At 42.7% G+C, this 22,547-nt stretch overlaps 5 protein-coding genes across 9 annotated transcripts in view; 4 read left to right on the top strand and 1 right to left on the bottom strand.

Moving 5' to 3' along the window:
- col6a2 (collagen, type VI, alpha 2) overlaps window positions 1–5,595 on the top strand; it is a 12,625-nt gene extending 7,030 nt beyond the window's left edge. For 3 of the 4 annotated variants that reach the window (XM_084007026.1, XM_084007024.1, XM_084007025.1), the window contains 10 exons: window positions 35–97; window positions 222–257; window positions 346–391; window positions 474–626; window positions 724–818; window positions 1,251–1,432; window positions 1,514–1,692; window positions 1,777–1,815; window positions 3,693–4,027; window positions 5,057–5,595. In XM_084007026.1, coding sequence (XP_083863152.1) covers window positions 35–97; window positions 222–257; window positions 346–391; window positions 474–626; window positions 724–818; window positions 1,251–1,432; window positions 1,514–1,692; window positions 1,777–1,815; window positions 3,693–4,027; window positions 5,057–5,326 — 1,398 coding nt within the window. In that variant the 3' untranslated portion in view covers window positions 5,327–5,595. Of the gene's footprint in view, window positions 1–34; window positions 98–221; window positions 258–345; window positions 392–473; window positions 627–723; window positions 819–1,250; window positions 1,433–1,513; window positions 1,693–1,776; window positions 1,816–2,264; window positions 3,589–3,692; window positions 4,028–5,056 lie in introns of those variants that run through there. The other variant, XM_084007027.1, reaches the window with a different exon arrangement.
- An 841-nt stretch (window positions 5,596–6,436) lies between these two features.
- LOC311012332 (D-serine dehydratase) lies at window positions 6,437–11,924 on the top strand. Its single transcript, XM_084007738.1, has 10 exons — window positions 6,437–6,467; window positions 7,779–7,934; window positions 8,143–8,272; window positions 8,690–8,840; window positions 8,925–9,105; window positions 9,394–9,512; window positions 9,727–9,853; window positions 11,298–11,360; window positions 11,436–11,541; window positions 11,618–11,924. Exons 2-10 carry the CDS (start codon window positions 7,789–7,791, stop codon window positions 11,705–11,707), a joined length of 1,113 nt encoding a protein of 370 aa, XP_083863864.1. The 5' UTR covers window positions 6,437–6,467; window positions 7,779–7,788; the 3' UTR covers window positions 11,708–11,924.
- Window positions 11,925–12,741: 817 nt separating this feature from the next.
- On the top strand, window positions 12,742–16,891 carry orc2 (origin recognition complex, subunit 2). 2 transcript variants are annotated; one of them, XM_084007729.1, is made up of 16 exons: window positions 12,742–12,854; window positions 12,971–13,045; window positions 13,513–13,668; window positions 14,002–14,085; window positions 14,197–14,286; window positions 14,368–14,399; window positions 14,497–14,554; window positions 14,632–14,945; window positions 15,032–15,141; window positions 15,230–15,362; window positions 15,660–15,756; window positions 15,837–15,983; window positions 16,059–16,230; window positions 16,332–16,393; window positions 16,481–16,599; window positions 16,704–16,891. In XM_084007729.1, the coding sequence occupies exons 2-16, from the start codon at window positions 12,976–12,978 to the stop codon at window positions 16,785–16,787; spliced, it is 1,728 nt and encodes a 575-aa protein (XP_083863855.1). In that variant the 5' UTR covers window positions 12,742–12,854; window positions 12,971–12,975; the 3' UTR covers window positions 16,788–16,891. The 2 variants fall into 2 exon arrangements, with proteins under 2 accessions (XP_083863855.1, XP_083863854.1); XM_084007728.1 differs by having other exon boundaries at window positions 13,999–14,085.
- Window positions 16,892–17,049: 158 nt separating this feature from the next.
- On the bottom strand, window positions 17,050–19,030 carry cfap410 (cilia and flagella associated protein 410). Its single transcript, XM_084007730.1, has 7 exons — window positions 18,820–19,030; window positions 18,650–18,668; window positions 18,479–18,525; window positions 18,091–18,320; window positions 17,752–17,902; window positions 17,540–17,639; window positions 17,050–17,442 (listed from the first exon to the last, which is right to left on the bottom strand). Exons 1-7 carry the CDS (start codon window positions 18,894–18,896, stop codon window positions 17,278–17,280), a joined length of 789 nt encoding a protein of 262 aa, XP_083863856.1. The 5' UTR covers window positions 18,897–19,030; the 3' UTR covers window positions 17,050–17,277.
- A 193-nt stretch (window positions 19,031–19,223) lies between these two features.
- rpl37a (ribosomal protein L37a) lies at window positions 19,224–21,683 on the top strand. Its single transcript, XM_084007260.1, has 4 exons — window positions 19,224–19,305; window positions 20,035–20,163; window positions 20,256–20,338; window positions 21,522–21,683. The coding sequence occupies exons 1-4, from the start codon at window positions 19,303–19,305 to the stop codon at window positions 21,583–21,585; spliced, it is 279 nt and encodes a 92-aa protein (XP_083863386.1). The 5' UTR covers window positions 19,224–19,302; the 3' UTR covers window positions 21,586–21,683.
- Window positions 21,684–22,547: the final 864 nt, after the last annotated feature.

Here is a 22,547-nt window from a genome sequence, read left to right as displayed (position 1 = left end):
GATACACGATGCTAAAGTTTTCCTCTTACGACAGGGTGATCCAGGAGCTCAGGGTGAACCCGGCCTAAGAGGACCAAGAGGAGAAGGTGGACGTGATGTAAGTCATAAAAAAACCCAAATCCAGGGGGCCAACTCTTACCTGGCGTTGCATCCAGTTAGGAAATGCCAAACCCAATCTGATGTTTTCATGTTTGTTTACATGCTAACGATCTTCCTCGCAGGGAGATCCCGGCCCTGAAGGAGATCCCGGTCTCACTGTAAGAACTTATCATCCATCCACCCTATTATCACTCCAACATCAACAGAAATGGAGGATTTAATGGTATAATGTTCCTTTTCCTGCAGGAATGCGACGTTATGAACTACGTCAGGGAAACGTGTGGCTGCTGTGGTGAGTTTAGTTTCCCGCCGCGATACGAACATGCACCGATCGGCGGTCGGATTATTACAGTTTGTTGTTAATTTGACGGCAGACTGCGAGAAACGCTGCGGACCCCTGGACATCGTGTTTGTGATCGACAGCTCGGAGTCGGTGGGTCTGACTAACTTCACCCTGGAGAAGAACTTCGTCGTCAACACCATCAACAGACTGGGATCCTTTGCCAAAGACCCCTCGTCAGAAACAGGTAGACAAAATAAATGACTTAAGGATTAGCATGTGTAGTAAACAGCTTTCTAAGATGGCTCCCAACTTGTTGTAAACATGGCTGCTTGTGTTCCCAGGAACCAGAGTGGGAGTTGTTCAGTACAGCCACAGTGGAACTTTCCAGGCCATCCGGCTCAACGACCCCAAGATCGATTCAATGTCTGCTTTCAAGGTCTCACCACACAAACATATGTGCTTTTGAAGTCACTCTCACATTCACTGTCCGTCCTGTTGCTTTAAATACTCAATAGAGTGCCAAATGTGTATTCTTCCGCAGTTGAAAATAGTCCCCAGGTTTACATCTTCATTAGGAACCAGTGGGTTTGTGGCTGAGTTGCCAAGTATTCGGAGACGGACTATCACGTTGTATTTTTATTTTTTTGTTTGTTTGTTTGTTTTTAAGGTATTGATACAATTTTTGTCTTTTCCTGCTCACATTGTAAGGCGGCCATTTTGAACGTTCAAAAGTGGGGAAATTCTACCTGGCAGCATGTACAGCTAGCTGTGAAGCTAGAATTACGCTAACCATGCTACTTCATCATGTGTGTCTTGATGGAGGCCAATGAGTTGACCGAGGGTACACTGTGACTTCTGCACTATTCAGGAAGCAGTGAAGCGCCTGGAGTGGATCGCCGGAGGAACGTGGACGCCATCCGCTCTCAAGTACGCCTACGACAACCTGATCAGGGACAGCCGCAGGGCCAAAGCCAAGGTCACCGTGGTCGTCATCACGGACGGACGCTTCGACCCCAGAGATGACGACTCGCTGCTGAACTACCTCTGCAGGTGCCTGAAATCTTGAGATTCTTTTCAGTATCAGTGTCTGCGGAGGAGAAACAAACTCATTGCTTGTGTTTGTGTGAGCAGCGATCCCACCGTCGACGTCAGCGCCATCGGTATCGGAGACATGTTCGACCAGAACGAGGAGGATGAGAGCCTGAAGAGCATCGCCTGCCAGAAGGACGGCAGGGTGCTCGGCATGAGTCGCTTTGCAGACCTGGTGGCGGACAAATTCATCAGCAAGATCGAAACCGTGCTCTGCCCAGGTACAGTCTTTACGGAAGCACGATAATGTATCAAGCATTCGTGTTTAGTTTTTGTCTGACGTTTTGTCTTTGTTGTTGTTCTAGAACCCACCATCGTCTGCCCTGATCTACCTTGTAAATCAGGTAAGTTTTTTTTTCCACTAAGTGTCTCCTCTTCTAAGATTGTCAGCATTTAGGCCCCCGGGGGTAACCAGCTTTATTAAGGCGTCAACATGCTTCAAATGATGTGCCCGTCAAATTGTCAAATAACGCTTCAATTTCAGGGATTTTTGCATTCTCTTCTTCTGCAACGATGCGAATGCACCATTCGGAAACAGTTATAGACATTTTGGTACCGACTAGTTAGTTTGAAGCATACTGACGCCTTTAAGCTATGTTACGGATTAGACGTGTTGTGGCTTAAATTTATATCAACATGTTTTTTTTTTTTTTCCATTTCACCTCCTTTTGCTATGAGACCAAACTTTCAATTTAGTGCAACTCGGTGTAGCTCTGGCATCTGTTGTCGGCTGTGTTGATGCGTCGTGTCTGTGGGACTCCGCCCACAATGTTATTCCGCCCACTTGTTTCAGGAGGGGGCATCACAGTGGCGCAAGCCCCTCCCCCCTGGATGCCGCTGGCCGAGGAAGGCAGCCCCTCATTGGTCCCCACCTCTTTGGAGGGTGTGACCACCCTGCTGAACGGCCTGAGCGAGCAGCAGTACGGGGTTGGCGTTGCAACCATGGCGTACACAGCCCAGAGAGCCAAACTCGCCCAGGGAGTGGACAGGCAGCAGTGGACCCAGCTGTTCATCGACTCCTTCAAATATGTCTACGGAGACATTATGGGAGACCCAGAGAAAGCCTTAGGACTCTGCTGATGCTAATATGCTAACCATGCTACCTCGCCATTATGGTTGCCAATAACTAATAAGCTTACTGCTGGACATAGAATAGATTTTATTTAAACTATGGGCATTTTCTAAAAAAAAATTTGTGTGCAATATACACACGGGCTGATGCTGGAAGGGTTATGATTGGCCCTGTGTTGACATGTGAGAGCAGCCTTATGTACAACAGTTACTGCATATGATGGGCCAAAATTCAAAATGTGATACTCCCTCTCCTCACAGATTGTTCCTACAGTAACGTACATTGAGCTGTCTCTCAGGAAAAAAAGCATGCCTGTTCAAAAAATATGGTACATATCATTTTCTTCCACCTCCGTGGCGGAACGGTTTCCATTCACGTGGAAAGCGGACGTCCTCCATTTGTTGGAAGCCTGTTGGTCAGTAGAGCCATTCATGTAGCGCCTGTGTAGTGAACAGTAGCTCTTTGATGAAGCCTCATTTTCCACTGTGAATCACAAGCTCGCTGAATCATTCTCATGATAATTCTTTTTTTTTTTTTTGCTGTTTTGCACATATCCATGGTTACGACCTTAACTTTGTTTTTCTCTTGTGCTCTTGTGAATGAGTCATGGTGGTGAAAAGGCCTTTACGCGTGGCAAAAAGCTGGTGTTATACACAGTATTTACTGTATATGAGTCAGAAGTTGGTGTGTGTGTGAACAATGAAGGACCTGTTGTATGTTATGCCCCTTAATTGGCGCATGTGTTTTTTTTTTTGGCTTGGCTTGGCTTGTTAAGTAGGCTGACTAGAGGAACAAAAAAGACCAAAATGTTATGGCTCTGTGAACTGAAACTTGCTAATGTGAACTATGTTGTTTTGTATAACATGTATTCACATTTTTATAATGCCATCTCAAGAGAATAAAATCATAGAGCAAACCAAAAAAAAAAGAAGTGATTTCTTGATGAGGCAACTCCTGATATGAGAAGCTTTAAGATGAGACTACAGCAACATATATGGACGTAACCTAAACTACACTATGTTCCAGTGTAATATATATTACATACAGTTTTTCTTTCTTTTTTCTTTCTGAGCATCTGTGTTCCAGCTGTAGCCTACCGGACATCATTTTTGATTCAAAACGTTCTGCATGTGTTTGTGTCTGTTCCAGAGCCTGCAGTGGCCGGCTGTGTGCAGCGGCCCGTGGACTTGGTCTTCCTGTTGGACGGCTCCGAGAGGATGGGACTGGAGGACCACCGCAGGGTCAAAGAGTTCATCGAGAACGTGGCTATGCGCCTCATCCTCGCCAACGACCAGTCAGACGACAGGAATGCCCGCATGGCTCTGCTGCAGTACGGCAGCTCTGCAGAACAGCGGGTGGAGTTTGCGCTCACGCACAACATCACGGTGATCTCTGATTCGCTGGCAGGGGTCAAATACTTGGACTCCTCCTCCGCTCTGGGCAGCGCCATCATCTACGCCGTCAATAATCTGGTGACTCCACAGGTACAAACAAACAACACACTTTTAGAACTTTTCTTTTTTTTTTCCTCTATAAGATGAGAAGAAGACACAAGACGCTAGCAGGTGATTAGCTTAGCTTGGCATGAAGACTGAAAACCAGAGGAGACGGTTCGAGTGTCTCTGTACAAAATCCTATTGAGAGCAGTAAACCTCTCTGATAAACACGTAGTATCATGTTGTTTAATCTGTAACAAAAATGTAAAAACAATAAGTTGTGGTTTTACAGGGGTTTATGTGTTTTTACAATTAGTCTAAAATATAACCCTCTGAAAAAAAACTACATTCTTTATTTGCAGTTTGTCATTCATACAGATTAACAAATTAGATAATATAACATGGTAATTTGTGTATTTGTGGGGTGATTTATCATTTGGACACAGTCAGGTTAGCTGTTTGCACTGTTTGCAGTCTTTATGCTAAGCTAAGCTAAGCTAACCACCATGGCAGCTGTAGCTTCACGTTTACTATAGGAGGGTGGTATCGATCTTCTCGTCTCCCCTTCTTGGCATTAAAGCAAATAAGCGTAGATATCCCAGAATGTTAGTATTTGGTAGGTGTTTTTTCCTGCTTCCTGTCTTTATGCTAAGCTAGGCTAATCGCCATGGCAGCTGTAGCTTCACGTTTACTATAGGAGAGTGGTATCGATCTTCTCGTCTCCCCTTCTTGGCATTAAAGCAAATACGCGTAGATATCCCAGTGGTTCGTTTTTGGTAGCTGTTTTGTCCTACTTCCTGTCTTTATGCTAAGCTAAGCTAATCGCTATGGCAGTTGTAGGTTCATGTTTACTATAGGAGAGTGGTATCGATCTTCTCGCCTCACTTTCTTGGCATTAAAGCAAATAAGCGTAGATATCCTAGAATGTTAGTTTTTGGTAGCTGTTTTGTCCTGCTTTCTGTCTTTATGCTAAGCTAAGCTAAGTGACTTCTGGCAAACAGACATGACAGTTCTATCTTCTCATTTCATCTAACTCTTGGCAAGAAATTAGCGTAACTTTGTGTGTTGTGTTTGTAGCGGGGAGATCGCTTAGTTCGTCGCAACGCCGAGCTGGCCTTCGTGTTCATCACCGACGGCATCACAGCCACCGAGCAGCTGGACGAGGGCGTGTCCGCCATGAGGAGAGCCGAAGGCGTGCCAACGGTCATCGCCATGGGAACCGACACAGACGAAGAGGTGCTGGGGAAGGTGTCGCTAGGGGATGCGTCGGCCATCTTTAGAGGAGCTGACTACGCCGCGCTGAGCAAACAAGGGTTCTTCGAGCGCTTCATCCGCTGGATATGCTAGTGAGGAACTGTAACGCTCTCTGCACCGTAGAATCAAAACCCATAGAAATGAAGGAAGGGCCAGCTCCTTCAGCGTAAACACACACACACACACAGAGCCAACAACGGACACCTGTGATCATTATCATGACTGGATGTAAGGCACTGAGCAGCTACATATCCGGTTTGTTATGGGTGAAGATTCCCTTACAATCCACGTAGGACCAGCTGATACAATCACACAAGCACATAGGCATGCCATATCATTTTAACTTGATTGTTCTATTCTTTTTTTAAAAATCTGTGGTCTATTTTTCAACCAAAGACACTTGTGAGTATCCCAGAACAGAGAGGTGTATGATTATTGAATGTGTATGAAGCAAATTGTAAGCCTTATTTTCTTTTTATGTTATATTAGTTTGCAGTCCTCTCTCTCTCTCTCTCTCTCTCTCTCTCTCTCTCTCTCTCTCTCTCTCTCTCTCTCTCTCTCTCTCTCCCTCACAGTCTGCACAAAGTCAGTATTGACATTAATGGTGCTAAAGTAGGACAAAGCCATCTGATGGTTCTGAAAACCTTTTATTTTTTACATCTTGTTATGCTCTAATACTGTAGTGTGTTCAGGGGATTAAAACATGTAGACATATCTTCTTCAGGGGAACAAAAACAATCTTTATACATGCCCCATACAAGAATCACACACACACACAACACACCATGCTGTAATAGACTACAACTGCATTGACGGACAAACATAATGGAACCAAATCTGTAAACATGAATCCCAAATAAAGCCTAATGTGGTGACCCCCAAAGTTGTGTTTCTGTGTTTGCAAGACATATTCATGTGTGATGTATTAATATGTTTTTGATCCTTGTGCAACTTGTCATTAAAATCACTAACAGCGGGAAGGAAATGGCTCTCAATAATGATTTAGGTAAAGATATAAGTATTAAAATATGTACATAACACATAAATATAGATATTTAAATCATTTCAATCAATCAATTTCAATCAAGAATCCCTGCCGCAGCTTAAACGACGTTAATGACCCGGAACGACTGCGTCCATGCGTCCAGTCAGGCAATTTGACCCCTCCAGGACACCGTACCGTAACGTAACGAACGTTCCACAATCGCCTGTCGACGAAAATAACTGCCAGACGGTGAGTCAGCTATAGTTATTACTACTTCCGACTCCATGCGTAGTGTAATATTAGCATCCGTTAAGATCTGCGGACGAATTAATAAACGTAAGGTGGAAAATAAAGGTTGTTTAAAAAAAAAATCTCAGTGTGTTCAAAGCTCAAAGGGTTAACATTACGTAACGTACAACTACGAGGTTGTGGGTTGAAGTACTGGTAGGCTACGTTATTATACTTTACCTCTGTATAACTTGATTTGTTTGCTAATTTTTAATAATGGGACGAGTCCTAAAACCCGAAAATTAATTAGCATGCTTGCACTTCCGGGTCGCCTCGTCTTGAGTTCAGTGGGATTTTTTTTTTAGATGTGGTAAGTAATTAACGTTTTGTCTACAATATAAAATAAAAATATATCCATCCATCCATCCATTGTCTACCGCTTATCCTGTATTCAGGGTCACGGGATAACAATATATATATAAAACTATTTTTTACGTTTTTTAAAAATAAGGTGTTTGCTAACGAGTGGCTTAATGCGACTACAAAACGTCACGACTATTAAAAAAATCTTTATTTCAAAACTGTCTGACAAAAAAAAGTAAACGAAAAGCAGTACCAAAGACATAAAACCCAGCAGATGTTAAACACATCCAACGTAAAATAAATAATAATAAGAAAAATAAACAATATGTTGTTTTTGGTTTTGTTTTGTGAGGATGTGTAGTCCCATAAGTTTTTATAAATAGAAAGAGTTTTGGCCTTTTGATTGGTAAATTTGTGAATGTGGACTTTTGGCAAGAATTAAAAGCAGATCATTGAGGAAAACCCATTAACGTCTTTGTCATAGCAACCAAATATAATATTTCTATAATGAAAAGCAACGTCTGAGGGGAAAAGTTGCCAACTGTAAAATGATCAACATCTTTCCACAGCTCATACGTAGATTTTACAAGACGGAAATAACCGAGAGCAAGTTTCAGGATGCAATTCAGAAAACGAATACTGTACATCTATTAAATGATGAATGGCATGAAGATGAGCGGCTGTCAGAGGTGTAACAAGTACACATATTATGTACTCAAGTAGAAGTACAGACACTTAGAAAATAGAAGTCCGATTGAATTCATGCTTTGAAAATCATAAAAGTGGAGTTAATTAAGACTATTTGGCTGAATAAAAGTAAGCAAGTATCATAAACTCAGAGCATATTTTCTATAATATTTAAAAATCCAACGGAAACATCCTGGTGTTGGCCTACAACTCTACGTCATCCCTGCACCACCCTGTAGTATTGGCTGAGTATTGAAGGTGAACTGTGTGTTTGTGTTCCAGCGCTGCCGGTATGGAGGGAGAGCCCCTCTCTGCTCTGTGTACGCCTGCTCTGGTGGTGGACGTAGACAAAGTCAAGAGAAACGCAGAGACGATGATTGAACGTTGTCAGACTTTGGGGGTCCAGCTTCGGCCACACATGAAGACCCACAAAACCACGTATGAAAACAGACGCACTCACGAAAAACACTCACATGAATCTGTAGTCAAGTCCAATATCATTTATATAGCACCGAATAATCCAGCCCGAGAGGTAACAAGTTCCCTGGACTAGTTTCTCTGCGTGTTTTTGAGGCTTGATGTGCCTGATTTATTAGCAGTGTTTGTGTGTAAAGGGTGCTGATGCGTTCTGTGTCTTCATGTCTAGAGAGTGTGCTGACATAATGACAGGCGGATCACGGAGGTGCATTGTGGTTTCCACGCTGGCAGAGGCCTGTTTCTATGCCGACCACGGATTTGATGACATCCTCTATGCATACTCTCTCCCCTTTGATAAGGTCCTCTTAACTCACATACTGAAAAGATTCACTCACTTTATCTGCATTGTGAATATGCAGAAAGTTTTGAAAACATGTGTTCTGAATATGTGAAAAGCGACAAAATTAAGTCAAAAATGTTAATATGCAACCTGAATACCTCTTAATAGGTGGCTGAAAATAGAGCCTGATTTAAAAAATCTGAGAACATTTGACCTTTATTTATGCAGGGAGACCTTATGGTTAATGATCAACTTATTCATGATTTTGTTATTGTTTTTAACAAAAAAAAATGTTCATTTTAATAAAATAACCAAATTTGAAACCAGTATGTTTTAGTGCCATTTTAAGAGTTTTGAGCATTTCTTGATAATTGTGTTGGAATAATATTTTGAATGGCAATTATGAAATTCAAATTTTGTGTGTTTGTCTTCATAGGTGGAGCGCTGTGCAGCCCTGTCAGAGAGGCTGGACCTCTTCCAGGTTTTGCTGGATCACCCTCAAGCTCTTGAGCGGCTCAAACAGCGACCGCTGAGCGACGGTCGGCTGTGGCACGTCTGGTTCAAACTCGACTGTGGCAACGGGAGAGGTAAACCGGGATGCAGCTCACCGTCGGCTGCCGAGCTGTGGAAGTCAGGAGCCAGCTCATCCTCTGTTTGCTCCCTCTCCGTAGCTGGAGTCCTGCACTCAGAGCCCGAGGCGCTCAGGTTGGCTCGGGCCATCGCTGAGGCGGAGGGTGTGGAGCTCACAGGAGTCTACGCTCACTGCGGGAACACCTACAACTGCAGAGGGGTGGAGCAAATACAGGCCGTTGCCCAGGAAACCACCGACTTGACGCTGAAGTTCATGGAAAAGTATGACGAACGCAAGTAGAGGCCAATCATGTCAGACAGTATGTCACCTGCCACAGAGAATAGTTAAAATACATGCAACATGTTCTCAAATATAATTCAGTTTACTAAACTTTTACCTAAACTCAAATTAATGCAAATTTAAGTTGTATTACCTGATCGGCGTTTATCGGATTATCAAATTAAGGCCTCAGTGCACTTCCAAGTAAATTATCTCTTATATTTTCATCCTATAAAATGCTGTTTTGATAGAATAACTCTCCAACCTTCTCTGGGTTTGTTTCTGGGCAGACTGAAGGCTGTTGGCATTACCTGTAAGTCCAGCATTGGCTCCACCCCTTCCTGTAGTCACCCGGTCAAAGACATGGGGCAGCTCAGCGAGGTGCATCCTGGAAACTACGCCTTCTATGGTGCGTGTGTGTGTCTGTGTGTGTGTGTGTGTGTGTGTGTGTGTGTGTGTGTGTGTGTGTGTGTGTGTGTGTGTGTGTGTGTGTGTGTGGGTATAGCTGCAGTTGTGTACCTGTTTGTTTATGTGGGTTTTTTATTTATTTAAATTATCATATTGAAAAAAGACGAGAAGTTAAGCATGAGATTCTGTTTTTCTGTGCTGTTGCTGTCTTCCAGACGTGCAGCAGTCTGTGATTGGCTCGTGCAGCCTGGAGGACGTGGCTGTGAGGGTCTTGACGAGAGTCATCGGACACTGTCCTCACAGGAACCAGCTCCTGATTGACTGTGGATGGAGTGGACTCAGGTTCCTTCATCAACATTATTTACCCTGTGTTGTGGTTGCAGAATGGACTTCACCTGTTTACTGTTATTGTTGACTTAATGACGCTTCATAGCATTCTTAAGTTATTAGTTAAAATGCATGTTTTAATGTATTTGAGGGGAATTATCGATTATTGTTTTTCTTATTATTATGATGTGAGATTCAGTTAGGCTTGAAAACAGCCTGTAGAAATGTCCTTCATAGGGATTCTTTTCACTCACATTTCAGAGTCTGTGACTTTTACTTGAGAAAAGAAGTTACTCAGACTCAGTACTTCTACTTTTACCTTTTTGAACACAAGTATCTGTACTTCTACTTGACAAGAGAATGTGACAATACGAGCATTTAGGCTCCCCAGGCCCGGTTCCAGAACAGAATGCCTTGGGGTGCATCTGAGATTACAGAGGGTGCACCAGTACTATACTAAAACCAGCTACCCAGCTTCAGTTCAGACTTCGCTTTTATACACACAGGCCTCTCTACCATAGACAAGCACTTATGCGTAGTTCTACTGACATGTTGGGACAACAAACATTTACTGTGCTTAAAAGATGGTATCATATCTTGTGATGTGGAGAACATTTCAGCTGCAACATTAGCTTATTGATATCTTAGATAGCTTTGGATATGAGATAGGTTTTTGATATGTGTGATGTGTGAGGTGTAAAAAAGAACATATATCGCGCCATAGATATACTAAGGGTGCGCGCATTTTGCACACGACACACGACGCGGCCGGCCACCGGTCGCCGAAGGCTATCACAGCAGCGCTGATATAGAGCGACAACATTGCGACCTCGAGTGTGATATTACTTTATACAACAGTTATATTTCGTAAAATGTACTGTTAATAATAATAATAATTGACAATAGATTGTGATTTGTTTGTTTATTTAATCATATAAACGGATGAAATTGCTTCCGCCAACAAAAATAGATCCCCACTGAGCGGACTGTTGCCAAGCAACATATAAACAAAACACCATACATAAATGCGGAGTGATTTTGACAGTTTGGTGAACAGTCAGAGTGATGTTGGAAGCTCATATCTCAACGGTATTTAATGGAAATTGTCACAAGTTTAACTACAATTTGTTTTGTGAGCAAGTATTTTATTATTTTTATCATATTTCTAAAAATGAAAATCTTTTTTTTATTTTTTTATTGAGGGTGCAAACTATTTTTTGGGGGGTGCAATGCATGCTTATGCACCCCTGTAGAACCGGGCCTGAGGCTCCCTCATGTGCCTCGAAGGTGAACTGCAGGTCTAAATGTTAAATAAAAGTCTGAAGAACATTCTGCAAATGTATGGCAACACAGATAAAATCTCCTGCGACCCTCTTTGGGAATTACATCAACCACATTTTCTTTTCTTGCATTTTCATATATTTTCATATGGATCTGTGTTTTTCATCCCGGCTCTCAGTCTGGACGGAGCTGGGAAACTTCCCACTGGATATGCTGTGATTGAAGGACACCCAAACCTCAAGTAAAGCCATCTACTCTTAGTCTCAATACTAGACTCAAGTGTGACTGAAGTTCTGATAAAAAATACTGCCCCCAGGTTGTTGTCTATGACCCAGGAGCACGGCAGAGTGGAGCCCATCTCTGGACCGCTGGACTACAGCAAATACCCGCTGGGCTCTCTGTTCACGCTGATCCCCTACCATGTAAGTGCAGTTCAATGTGGAGGGAAGCTGTGGTGGATGTGCCGTTGTTTGATGCCGTCTCTGATCGTTTTTACAGTCGTGTGCAAGTGCGGCCATGCATCCCGTGTACCACGTGCACTCTGAGGGCCGTCTGCTGGGGAAGTGGACACCGACACGCGGGTGGTGAAGAGCCAGCCAACCGTTACTTATACTTATGCATGACCTTGTTGGGATAGAACACTTGGTCCACATGCAGTTTATTCCACAATGTAAGTGTAGAGGTATTACAAAAGCACTGATTATGTGACACAATATTTTCTCCAAATGTTTTATCTGAAGGGACGTGGAGAATTTAATTTAAAAAGGAGGGTTAATTTGTAATATAATACTTAGTATTCAGTTTTATTAGAAAGCTTTTATTAGCAGCTACTGAATAATTGTGACAGTTCATTTTTTTCTGACTAAATAAAATTGCTATTCTCAATTCTTCTTCAAAATCTTTATTTTTTTCTTCAACAATTAAAATACATGCATATGTTTCTTGTAAATTTATAAAATATGTGTTGGAATCGTAATATGAATAAATATATAAACATCTTTAATTAAAACAAAGTATAATGTCATTTTTCATATCTGTGCTGCCTTCACGTTCAGGTCGGAAGATCCTTCTTCCCACCTGTAAAATCGGAATTATGATAATGTCGCGTTCAAGTGCTTAGTTTTAGATTGAACGACAAAAAGCATTGGTCTTACTCGAGTTACATTGCAGCTATTTTCACTATTAAAACAAGAATAAACAATGTATTTAAGCATACATATTTTTATTTATTTATTTATTTATGGCATGGTGTAAAGTAGGGGCAGGATTTTATAAGCATGTTACTTCTGTCTGCTCATTCTCAATGTATTACATTTCTGAATGAATCTGATTTATGTTTGTATTTACTTTAGTTTTTTACAGTATGTTTAATGTTTGAGATAAAACTGAATAACATTTAACACATTTAAATTACTTCCCCATTCGTAATTACGACATGAAGGGGCGTTCAAGTGTCATTTCCAAGTGGGCAACTCATTTTTCCCATAATTCTGACATCACGTGAAGGCAGCAAGAGTAGTTTTTTTCTTTTGCCAAGTGCATCTTGGGAAATGGGTTGGGTTTTTTACTGAAGCTTGCGTTCCATTGGCCCCCGCGTCATCGTTTCCTCGTCACGTGGTTTAAAAACTTCTGGAGGATGGCGCGGAAAGTTGTCACGCAGCAGCACACGGCGTAGCTCTCTCTTTATGACGGGTTTGTTTACGTTTTTCCTCGCGCGGAACCGACTCGTTATCCGGTAAGTTACCGGCAGTTTGGGACACAGTCGGTTGTCGTTCCACTTTTATTTTAGCGCAGTTAGCTTTTAGCAAACGTTAGCTGACGTCACAGTGTGCTGTCTCTCTCTCCCTGCAGCCATCATGAGCGCGTTGGAGGTGAGGTTCGTTGGGGATGGAGATGCTCTGGAGCACATCGTGGACAAACAGGAGGGTATGGACTAAGGATGGGGACGATAGGAGATTTATTTTTTAAAACAATCAATAAGTTGATCGTCACAAATGTTTACTATCTAGCTCGCTATTGTGGCAGAGAAGTGGAAATAGAGCCTGATTGTTTTTTTAATTACACAAAGTATCATGTAATTTAAAAAAAACACACTCACACATACAGGGATCTTTTGATTTATGATTTCCTTAATTATGGTTGTTTATTTATTTTTCACTAAAAAGGATGTTGACTGAAAAAAAGACAAGTCCTATCTGTGACACAAGTAAAAAACATTTTTTAGTGCTATTTGGCTGATAATCGGGATAATATCGAGAATCGCAATCATTTTAATAATCATGACATGACGTTATCATATGTCCCATTGGCAGTATGGTAGCACAGTCACGTGACTTCCCCTGCTGAGATACGTTTAGGTAAATACTTGCTGCCTGTGTGTGTCTCACTGGAAGATGTGCAGAGCCACAGCGGGTCTGTCCAGAAGATTGTAACGTTCAAGGGTCCGGCTGGACGACGGGCCAGACAGGATGCAGAACATGACGGGGACGAAAACGGAGTCCTCGATGAGCAGAACTACGTCCAAGCTCTGGGATTGGATAATGCAGAAGGTGAGTGAGGCAGCCGTTTGATAGTCTAACTGTCAGGGATTTATTTTTCAGCTCTTAGGTATTTTTATTGAACCTTCTTTTTTCAGCCCGTTTTCGTGGTCAGATTATGGCGAAACCGTTTTAGATCATTTGTGCTTCTCATAACAGTGGACTGAATTCATAAATACGATATAGTAAAATGTCATAGTTTAAAGACTGATCAATGCAATCAATACACCAGCTCCGATTCCTTCTGGTACAGCCTGAATGAGCACAATTGGGTGCTTTTGCAAATGATTATTTCCCGTGGTAACATCTGAGTCAAAAGCATGATTGTCCTTGGTTTGACAGAAGATGAGGAGGGTGCGTACAGAGTGGCTGGATCCTCCATTTTCACCTTTAAGAAAGCCAAACGTGGACACAGCATGGCCCAGACTGGTGAGGAGGCCTCCGTCAAACACTCTTGGATCTGATAATTATCATATTTGTTTTTGAGGATGACAAACACTTATTTTGGTGTTCTTTTTTTTTTGTATCTTTGCCCCATAGCGAGTGAATTGGCTCGGACTCCTGGGAAAAGCGTGACCTTCAGCGAGACCCCCAACACTGAACCCTCGACTCCCACCCGAACCGGCCGCAGTGAGTATCCTTCATTTTGGGTTCATCCTTTCCTGCCTCCGTTTGCATACAACTAAGTCTGTTTTGTGTCTCTCTGACTAGACAACAGAGGTGGAAGCAGGACACCACAGAGGGTGAGACTAGAAGGGATTCGTTTACGTAACTTCTCATATAAACAACACGTTACCTTATTTTTTAGAGACGTTGTTTCTTCTGCTTTTTATTCACCAGAATAAGAAAGCTCAGTTCGTCTCCACAACGCCGCACAGGCTCAGGAAGCGAATAACAAGTGAGTGTTATTAGTGTCCCAGTAGTTAAGTGGACTGGTTAAAGGTGGACTTGAACTAAGCTGTTTGATACTCTCAGCTCCCAGCATGCAGCCAGACAGCGACAGTGAGCTGTCGCCCTCTGACTCCGAGGAGGAGGAGGAGGGTGAAGATAGGATGGAGGAAGAGAAGAGTGTAAAGAAAGAAGACAAGGAGAACTTGAAGACGTTAAGAACGCCCAGTAAAGGTTCATCTGCACCGCTCTACAAGACTCCTGCCAAGAAGAGCAAGACCACATCTGAAGCCCTCAACCAGCCCACGATGGTCGAGGAGTACTTTGAAGCCCACGGCAGCTCAAAGGTCTTGACATCGGACCGAACGCTGGAGCGTTTACACACTCCTAAACTCGACAGGGTCGGTATACGTCAGCCAGTCTTCTCTGAATGTATTCGACGAGCTGTGTCGCCTTTATTTTTAAACCCTTATGTTTCTGCGTGCAGGAGACTTTGGTCCAGCTGTTAGAAGGAAAACTGTCCTGCTGCTCCAAAGAGATCCAGCAGCTCCACAACAAACACCGGAAGCACTTTAGCAAATGGATGTTACAGTTGCAGTGAGTGTGGTTTACACTTTGTTTTCAGTGCTCCTTTTTGTTGTTGTTGTTGTAATGTTTGAAATGTGGTCTCTGTGTGTTTGTGAAGGCTGGGATTCAGTGTGCTGGTCTACGGTTTGGGAAGCAAGAAGTCTCTGCTGGAGGACTTCCGTGTGTCTCATTTGGATCAGGAAATCCACCTCGTGGTCAACGGATTCTTCCCTTCCATTACTCTTAAATCAGTCAGTATCTCTTCTCAATAAACAAAATGCTTTATTAGTGCTGCCTATATCAAAAATGTAACTTGGACCAAAATAGGAGCAAGAGTGTGCACGGAAACAAGGCTGGTCCAACATCAAACGCTAGTTCCGTCTGATTTACATTTTCCAGAAACTGGTGTCCAGCTGTTTTAGGAAATGACTTGGCCTCGTTTTAAAAATGAGTCAAGAAGTTTGTTTTGGTCTTGTCACAGGATTTTAGTAATTGATAAAGCTAGAATCTCTTTTTTCCCTCCTCATCATACTATGCTTTCATTGCAGATCTTAAATGCTCTGACATGTGAGGTTCTAGAGCACCAGGGAAGTTTCCGGACCCCCTCAGACCAGATCCAGTACATCGCTCAGACCCTTAAAGACAGTGAGTGTCTGTCAGTTACCTCCGTCTTAAGACTGCGTTTTGAATTCTTGTGTTTTTATAATTTAAGAATGTCCTCGCAGGCCCAGATCTCCACGTGTACCTGCTGATCCATAATATTGACGGACCAATGCTGCGAGGAGAGAAGACCCAGAGTGCATTGGGGCAGCTGGCGTCTCTGCCCAACCTGCACTTGGTGGCTTCTTTAGACCACATAAACGCTCCGATGGGTGGGTGTTTGTACCACCATGTTTAATCGTATTGATAATGTGTTCCTGCAGCTAAATCTTTCCTGTTGTTTCCAGTGTGGGACCAGTTTAAGCAGAGCCAGTTTAACTGGCTGTGGTGGGAGTGTGTGACCTTCCAGCACTACGCAGAGGAGACGTCGTACGAGAACTCGCTCCTGGTGCAGCAGACTGGCGCTCTCGCTCTGTCCTCCCTGACACATGTGCTCCGCAGCTTGACCCCCAACGCAAGGTTCAACATGCACTTTGATAGAAATAACCATCAGGGCTTTCCAGTCATGAAGTGCTTTTAATTCTTTATGGCTCCGTTTGTTTGTTTCTTTTCTTTTGCAGAGGTATATTCAAACTGTTGGTGAAATTCCAGCTGGAAAACACAGATAACCCGTCATACACAGGTGCACACACAAACCTTGCACTTATTTATTCTCAATATGGTGTGTCTTTCTTTATGATTTGTAATATTTTCCTTTCACCGTGTGCAGGATTGTCATTCCAAGATTTCTACCAGCGTTGTCGAGAGGCGTTCTTGGTGAACTCTGACCTCACATTGAGGACTCAGTTAACGGAGTTCAGAGACCACAAACTGATACGGACACGCAAGGTGGAGTCCCGTCCCCCCCCCCCCCCCCCTTTTAAAATCCCCGACCTTCATTCAGTGCCATAACTCTCTGTTTCTCACTTAACATGTATTCCCATGATTCTCAGGGTGCAGACGGCGTGGAGTACTTAATCGTTGCCGTGGACGCGAACACGCTGATGGATTTCCTGGAGAACGAAGAGGGCGACTGAGACGTAAAAGGCTCTAGACTTGTGTAACTTATCATCCACAGACTTAACCAGGATGTCTTGGTTACATCTGATCATGAGACCAAGTGCACAGTTTACATGTGTCAAACGCCCCATTCTAGTTCTGTGACATTCACACCCTGCGTTTTGATGTGTACATGTATGTGTATGTGCAGCCGACACCTGTGTAATTAAAGCCGACACTGGAAGAGTAAATGCGTTATTGCGGGTTCGTCTTTTTAATTACAGAAATAGATTTAGCAAAACGTACATTCTTTTGTGTGTACAAGGCAGGTAGGCATGCTATTAAAAACAAAAAAAACAGAAAGCCAGTGTTATTCAGTCCTCCTCCACATGTGAAAACTGTGAGAAGTCATTGAAACCACATCACGTGCCATGCATATTGCAATCGGATGGTTAAAGGGGGGGTGTTTTAGGAATGAGGTCTGGTTCACAGGGACGGGTTGGGCTCGGAATGCATGCTATGAAATGATCAGGTCAGGATTTCAGCAGTTTTCTGTGTCTGCAGGGAATCCGTTAGCATTTCCGAGTCCAGTGTGTAGGTCTGGAGTCTGTTTTGGGTCGCCGTGTGTACGACGTGAAGCTCCTCTTCATTCAAATCCTTCAGCAGCAGCAGGACTGCATCGAGGGTGTGCGTCTGAAAATACAGGTTTTTTAGTTATTAATGGCTGGGATTAAAAACAAAAAAAAGGAATTCAGGTTTCAGGAGGCAATGCTCAGAGAGAGGAGGGTACCTTTCTCATCGATGGTTTGGTTTCTCTGCTTGATGGGGAAGAAAGGGAGGGGAACTTGTCTCTGGAGAGGAGCTTCATCCCCAACTCTTCCCTGATTTTGCTAAAACACAAACAAAAAATCAAGAGAGAAACGTTTTGTTCTTAGTACGTCTACGTTAACGGATGTTTTCAACCAGCGCACGTTCTCCTTCCGTTTCATCCACAAGGCTTACTTGGTCTCCTCCATGTTGTAGTTGAGAGGGTCGTTCTCGGCCTCTGCATCTGGAAGTCCGTTGGTGGAAAGCTGGTTTTGGACGCTACCTGGGGGGGTGGTGAGCTCTTCGCCCTCGATGAGGGCAAGTGCAATCTCATCCTCTGTCACTACTGCAAACACACAAAAAACATCATACGCTTCACTTTAATCATTCCCAGTCCCATCACAGAAATAATCAGGTTGTACCAAAGCTGTGCAGAGGTTCGCTCCAGTCAACATCATCATTTTAATGTCATTATTCCAACTGTGGGTGCAAATGACTCCCTAAGAAAGTCCCACACACACCCTGCACGCTCACCTTGGTTGTCGAGCTTCTGGAGGCGAGGCAGGCAGCGCAGCACAGTGAGGCGATACTGGCTGGGGTCGGCTCCACAACAGGGGTTCTCAGCCAACCAGAGCACTCGGAGACGTGTCAGTGGACGCAGGTGCGAGAGCTCGGAGAGGGAGGGAATCTTGTTCCTCCTCAGGTAGAGCTCACATAGGGACGGACAGCCAGCCAGAGGGGAGAGGGACGAGATGCCGTTGACGCTGCAGAAAGAGATGGGGGGGACAGATGGAAGGACGCCACAGATATTGGTCATCTGAAAACGATATCTGTGTGTGTGTGTGTGTGTGTGTGTGTGTGTGTGTGTGTGTGTGTGTGTGTCAGAGAGAGAGAGAGACAGTGCAGATTTAAATAGACCAACCTGAGTGTCAGCACCTCAATGCTGGCCATTTGAGAGAAGATGGAAATCTGCAAAGACAATGTATGAGGAAACACTTATATTATGCATACAATGTAAATAAATAAGAGAGTCCCAAAGTCATTCTGAGCATGGATGAATAATTCAACGATGTCCCTTAAGTTAACTACTCACATCAGTCAGGTTGCATCCCCTGCAACAACAAACAAAAAAATGAAGTGTAACGTCACGTTACCACAGATGCGAGACACACAACACGCAAACAAGCCGTGTGCGTCAACGTCGACCATCGGCATGCAAACCAACAACCAACAATATTATTACTGGTAGGTGTAAACACTTACCAGCAGTTCAATTTCTTCACGCTTTCCAAGTCGGAGGCCTTAGCCTTCGCGAGGACCTGTTTCCGTGTTAGCTTCATAGCATAACAACGAGCATAGCTGCCACGAAAGAATATTTTAATGCACTATGTTTTGCTCAAAACAAGAAAAAAACCCGCATTATGACATGCTAACAGTTCAACTCCGCCGCAGCAGGGACGTTGTCTTCCACCGCGTGAAATGCGCATGCGCGGTATCCATTGCGGCGTCCTTAGTTACACTCGTTCTTTTTATTATTATTATTATTACGCATGTGAAATTGTTTTTACTACTACTTTGCAAATCTACGCATTATTTGATATGATTTTCAATACTAGTTTTGTTTTTATGTAGTAGCGTCTACACTTTGGCGAAAACTCAAAGTCCCACAATGCATCGCAAGCGACTGGGTAAATCGCGCCTGCGCGGTAAGCAATCCCTCTTTGGACCTACGTCTCCACTGAAACCATGGTGGGTCAGAATCTCCCCTTTCAAATCCATGTCAATCTAACAATTCCTGTGCTCTATATGATATAATCACATATTTGGGGTCTCTGCTGTGTCCTTCGTTATCAGAAACGACCGTTATTTGTGTCGATTTTGTGATTGTTTCAGCAGTTAAAACGATGTTTTCATGTCCTTTAGTGAGACAGCAATGGCTGACACCATCAGCCTGTAAGTTACTCGCCGAGTCCGGGTACCGGGCGTGCTAGTCACGTTAGCTTTCTGTCGGCAGTGAAATCCTCAATTCCGTGCTAGGTTAGAGGACTCGCGTTTTAAAAATAAAATAAAACAATGGCGCGTTTCGTGTCGCAGTATAGTAGTTCGAACCGGTTCCCGGGTTGAATTGTTGTAAGTTAGCTTAGCCGGCTAGCTTGGTAAGAGGTAGCTTATGTAGGCTAACGTTAGCTTGCTTGAGCACTGGTGACACATTCACGCTGAATTTCTTGGTTTTTACAGATAAAATGCGCGTTGAGTAGATGCATCAATATGACTCGATGTATTCCCAAATACGTCCCCTTGTTAACTCTGAATCTGACCGCTTGTACGGAGTTAGAATATGCTCAAGAAGCAACTTTTCTTTTAGCCTCTTTAGCAACAGGAACGTCTCCTCGGAAGTTTGGTAGATTTAACTGCGTTTATCGGACGTGGATATTGTTTGGACACCTGCGTTAAAAGTTAAATGTATGTTGTTCACAGGCCAAGCGTACCAAGAAGGTGGGGATCGTTGGTAAATATGGCACGCGTTATGGCGCGTCGCTGAGGAAGATGGTGAAGAAAATTGAAATCTCCCAGCACGCTAAATACACCTGCTCATTCTGTGGCAAGGTGAGTACAACACTGACAAATACACGTATTGTTCAAAAGGCCAGTGTGCATGTTATGTGTATGTAATTGTCTTTGTGTTACATTTCTGACAGACCAAGATGAAGAGGAGGGCTGTTGGTATCTGGCACTGTGGGTCCTGCAGGAAGACGGTCGCTGGAGGCGCCTGGACTTACAAGTAGGCTTCTTCCCCTTCCAAACTGAAATTGTTGCTATGGATGTGTTCAGGGCCATTATTAGAAAGTTATTTGGGTTACGGGCTGCATCTTCTGCTGTTTCTAAGCCCAAGGACTCCACTACAAGCAATCAGTTGTGTTTGACAGTAAATGGGCAGAAGTAAGCAAGAAGTCATGTGTTACAAGTTGTTGGTCAGTTCATTTGGACCAATAAATAATGGGCAATCTGCTTCGTACAAAATGGTATTGTCACAGTATCTAAAGATCGGTTTGCTGAACTTACAGGCAAGATCGATCTAGTTTGAAGCGCCCCTTTCACCGCTTATCACAGTTATCTTCCACAACCACTGTGTGAACTTCCTCAACATATAAACTTACCGAATTTTTTAATATTTACAAATTCTTCCTCTACAGTTTTGCTTGAAACTCTGTGATAGACTGGACCTTTGACTTCCAGAGCACAATTTTTAAATTCAACAAACGAGAACATAACCGCTATTTAGTATATCAGTAATTTAATGTGGATGCGTTTTAATACAAATTCTTTAAACTATCTATAAAAACAAACCACAAAGATTTTTATTTTGTTAAGAGCTTTTATTCCAATGTCACATTTTTTCATGAGCTGGCGTATAACTGCATATTATCAGTGAGTTTTGGCAATAAAAAGCAGATGCCATGACTTTTAAGTTAGTGTTGAGCTCTGGAACTGTATAACACAAAAACAACTCTTCAAGGCTTTCAAATTAAGTATTTCTGTGATTGCAGACAAACTTGCTGAAGTTCTGTCAGGTTTTTTTTTTTTCTCTCTCTCCTTTTCCTTTTTAATACTGTATATGAATGTGTTCCTTAAATGTAATGTTGAAATTAGAGTGCAGAAATGTTGCCTTAATCGAAGCTTTGCCTGCCCTAGAGTATTATCCAGAATAGTGTTAAATAAATAATAATAATGCCAAAATTCAAAACAAGGTTTACACGAGATCACTTTTCATGCAAATGGCCAATAATGAAAAGGCTTCTGTATTGCCTATTGGTTATACCAAGTGGAGGCTTCCATCACAGTCTGAATTAAGTTGTTGTTTAAAAAAAATACATGGGATGGGATTCTATGGCTGGAAGATGGTAATATTTCTTGCTATGCATATACACATAATCTAAGTAATGTATTTGCTTTGTCTTTTGCAGCACAACGTCTGCTGTCACAGTCAAGTCCGCGATCAGGCGACTGAAGGAGTTGAAGGACCAGTAAACCAGTGATTTCATCACTGGTGCATTTGGGACTTTTTCTATAATTTAACCGACCGGACGCGGCCTCAACATCAACAAATAAATCGGTCTGGAGCGGAATTCTTTGTGTCTTTTGTTTATGTTTGAACACTTTGTAGTAAAATCTAAACGTGCGTCAAGAAGACGCCTCGTCAAACTTGAGAAAGTTGCACTGGAGCTCAGGGTGCCAGTAAAGTTGCACCATCAATAGGTACAACCAGTGTTGGTAATTACATTATTTTTGGACACTGGCAAGATTCCTCATCTTATTAGCCACTTGATATATTAGCATTGTTTTTGTTTTTTACAGAGTAAAACAAATCCAGCAAACATAAAAGGGGTTTTCCTGCCCTGCGGTTTCTTGAGTGACTGTTGTCACTCTGATACAGGAGTTGGAAGTATTTTCAATTATCACATGAAGACGATGAAGTTAAAGCCTTGGATTTTAAAATCCATCTCTTTTTTGACTCTAAAGCAAATACAGAAAGCAGAAGGTGAATATTTATTTAACTGAAAAGGTCAACACAGTAACATGTTTGGTAGTTACGGAAGGTCGATTTGAATACTTAGCAAAGAGCTCAAATGTGGAATATAAACCTTTTTCTTTTTTTAACTGAAGATATTTTGGGTTACCAAACATGGTGTAATTTAATTAATAGCTGCATAGCACGTGTCAGTAGTTTCTTTACTTGTGATATTGCAGGGTACGATTTTAATGATCTGAAGAAAAAATACATTTGTACTAATATACATACCAATGCAACAAACGGGACAGGTCAGGGCCGACTTGGTGTTGTCATGACTGGAGCAGGAAACAATTCACTGAATGGATAAAACTGTTTCCCATAGTGATCAGTCATAATGTCTGCAGTTTATTACTAGATTTATACAGGATCTGTGTTTATAGTCTCATACATACTGTACGGAGTGTGTACACTCACGTTG

The sequence above is a fragment of the Eutrigla gurnardus genome (assembly GCF_963514095.1).
Source record: "Eutrigla gurnardus genome assembly, chromosome: 4".
Taxonomy (NCBI): Eukaryota; Metazoa; Chordata; class Actinopteri; order Perciformes; family Triglidae; genus Eutrigla; species Eutrigla gurnardus.
Note: the sequence above shows the minus strand (reverse complement) of the source record. Positions and strands in the feature narration are given on the sequence as shown.

Coding starts and splice junctions, on each gene's coding strand:
- cfap410 (XM_084007730.1), bottom strand. CDS start 18,896: ATGAAGCTAACACGGAAACAGGTCCTCGCGAAGGCTAAGGCCTCCGAC. Junction 17,903..18,090: donor CCAGAAGCTCGACAACCAAG/GTGAGCGTGCAG, acceptor GTGTGTTTGCAG/TAGTGACAGAGGATGAGATT. Junction 17,443..17,539: donor CCAAACCATCGATGAGAAAG/GTACCCTCCTCT, acceptor CTGTATTTTCAG/ACGCACACCCTCGATGCAGT.
- rpl37a (XM_084007260.1), top strand. Junction 20,164..20,255: donor CCTGCTCATTCTGTGGCAAG/GTGAGTACAACA, acceptor CATTTCTGACAG/ACCAAGATGAAGAGGAGGGC. Junction 20,339..21,521: donor GGAGGCGCCTGGACTTACAA/GTAGGCTTCTTC, acceptor TGTCTTTTGCAG/CACAACGTCTGCTGTCACAG.
- LOC311012332 (XM_084007738.1), top strand. CDS start 7,789: ATGGAGGGAGAGCCCCTCTCTGCTCTGTGTACGCCTGCTCTGGTGGTG. Junction 7,935..8,142: donor ATGAAGACCCACAAAACCAC/GTATGAAAACAG, acceptor CTTCATGTCTAG/AGAGTGTGCTGACATAATGA. Junction 9,106..9,393: donor ACGCTGAAGTTCATGGAAAA/GTATGACGAACG, acceptor GTTTCTGGGCAG/ACTGAAGGCTGTTGGCATTA.
- orc2 (XM_084007728.1), top strand. CDS start 12,976: ATGAGCGCGTTGGAGGTGAGGTTCGTTGGGGATGGAGATGCTCTGGAG. Junction 14,287..14,367: donor TCCCACCCGAACCGGCCGCA/GTGAGTATCCTT, acceptor CTCTCTGACTAG/ACAACAGAGGTGGAAGCAGG. Junction 16,600..16,703: donor AACTGATACGGACACGCAAG/GTGGAGTCCCGT, acceptor CATGATTCTCAG/GGTGCAGACGGCGTGGAGTA.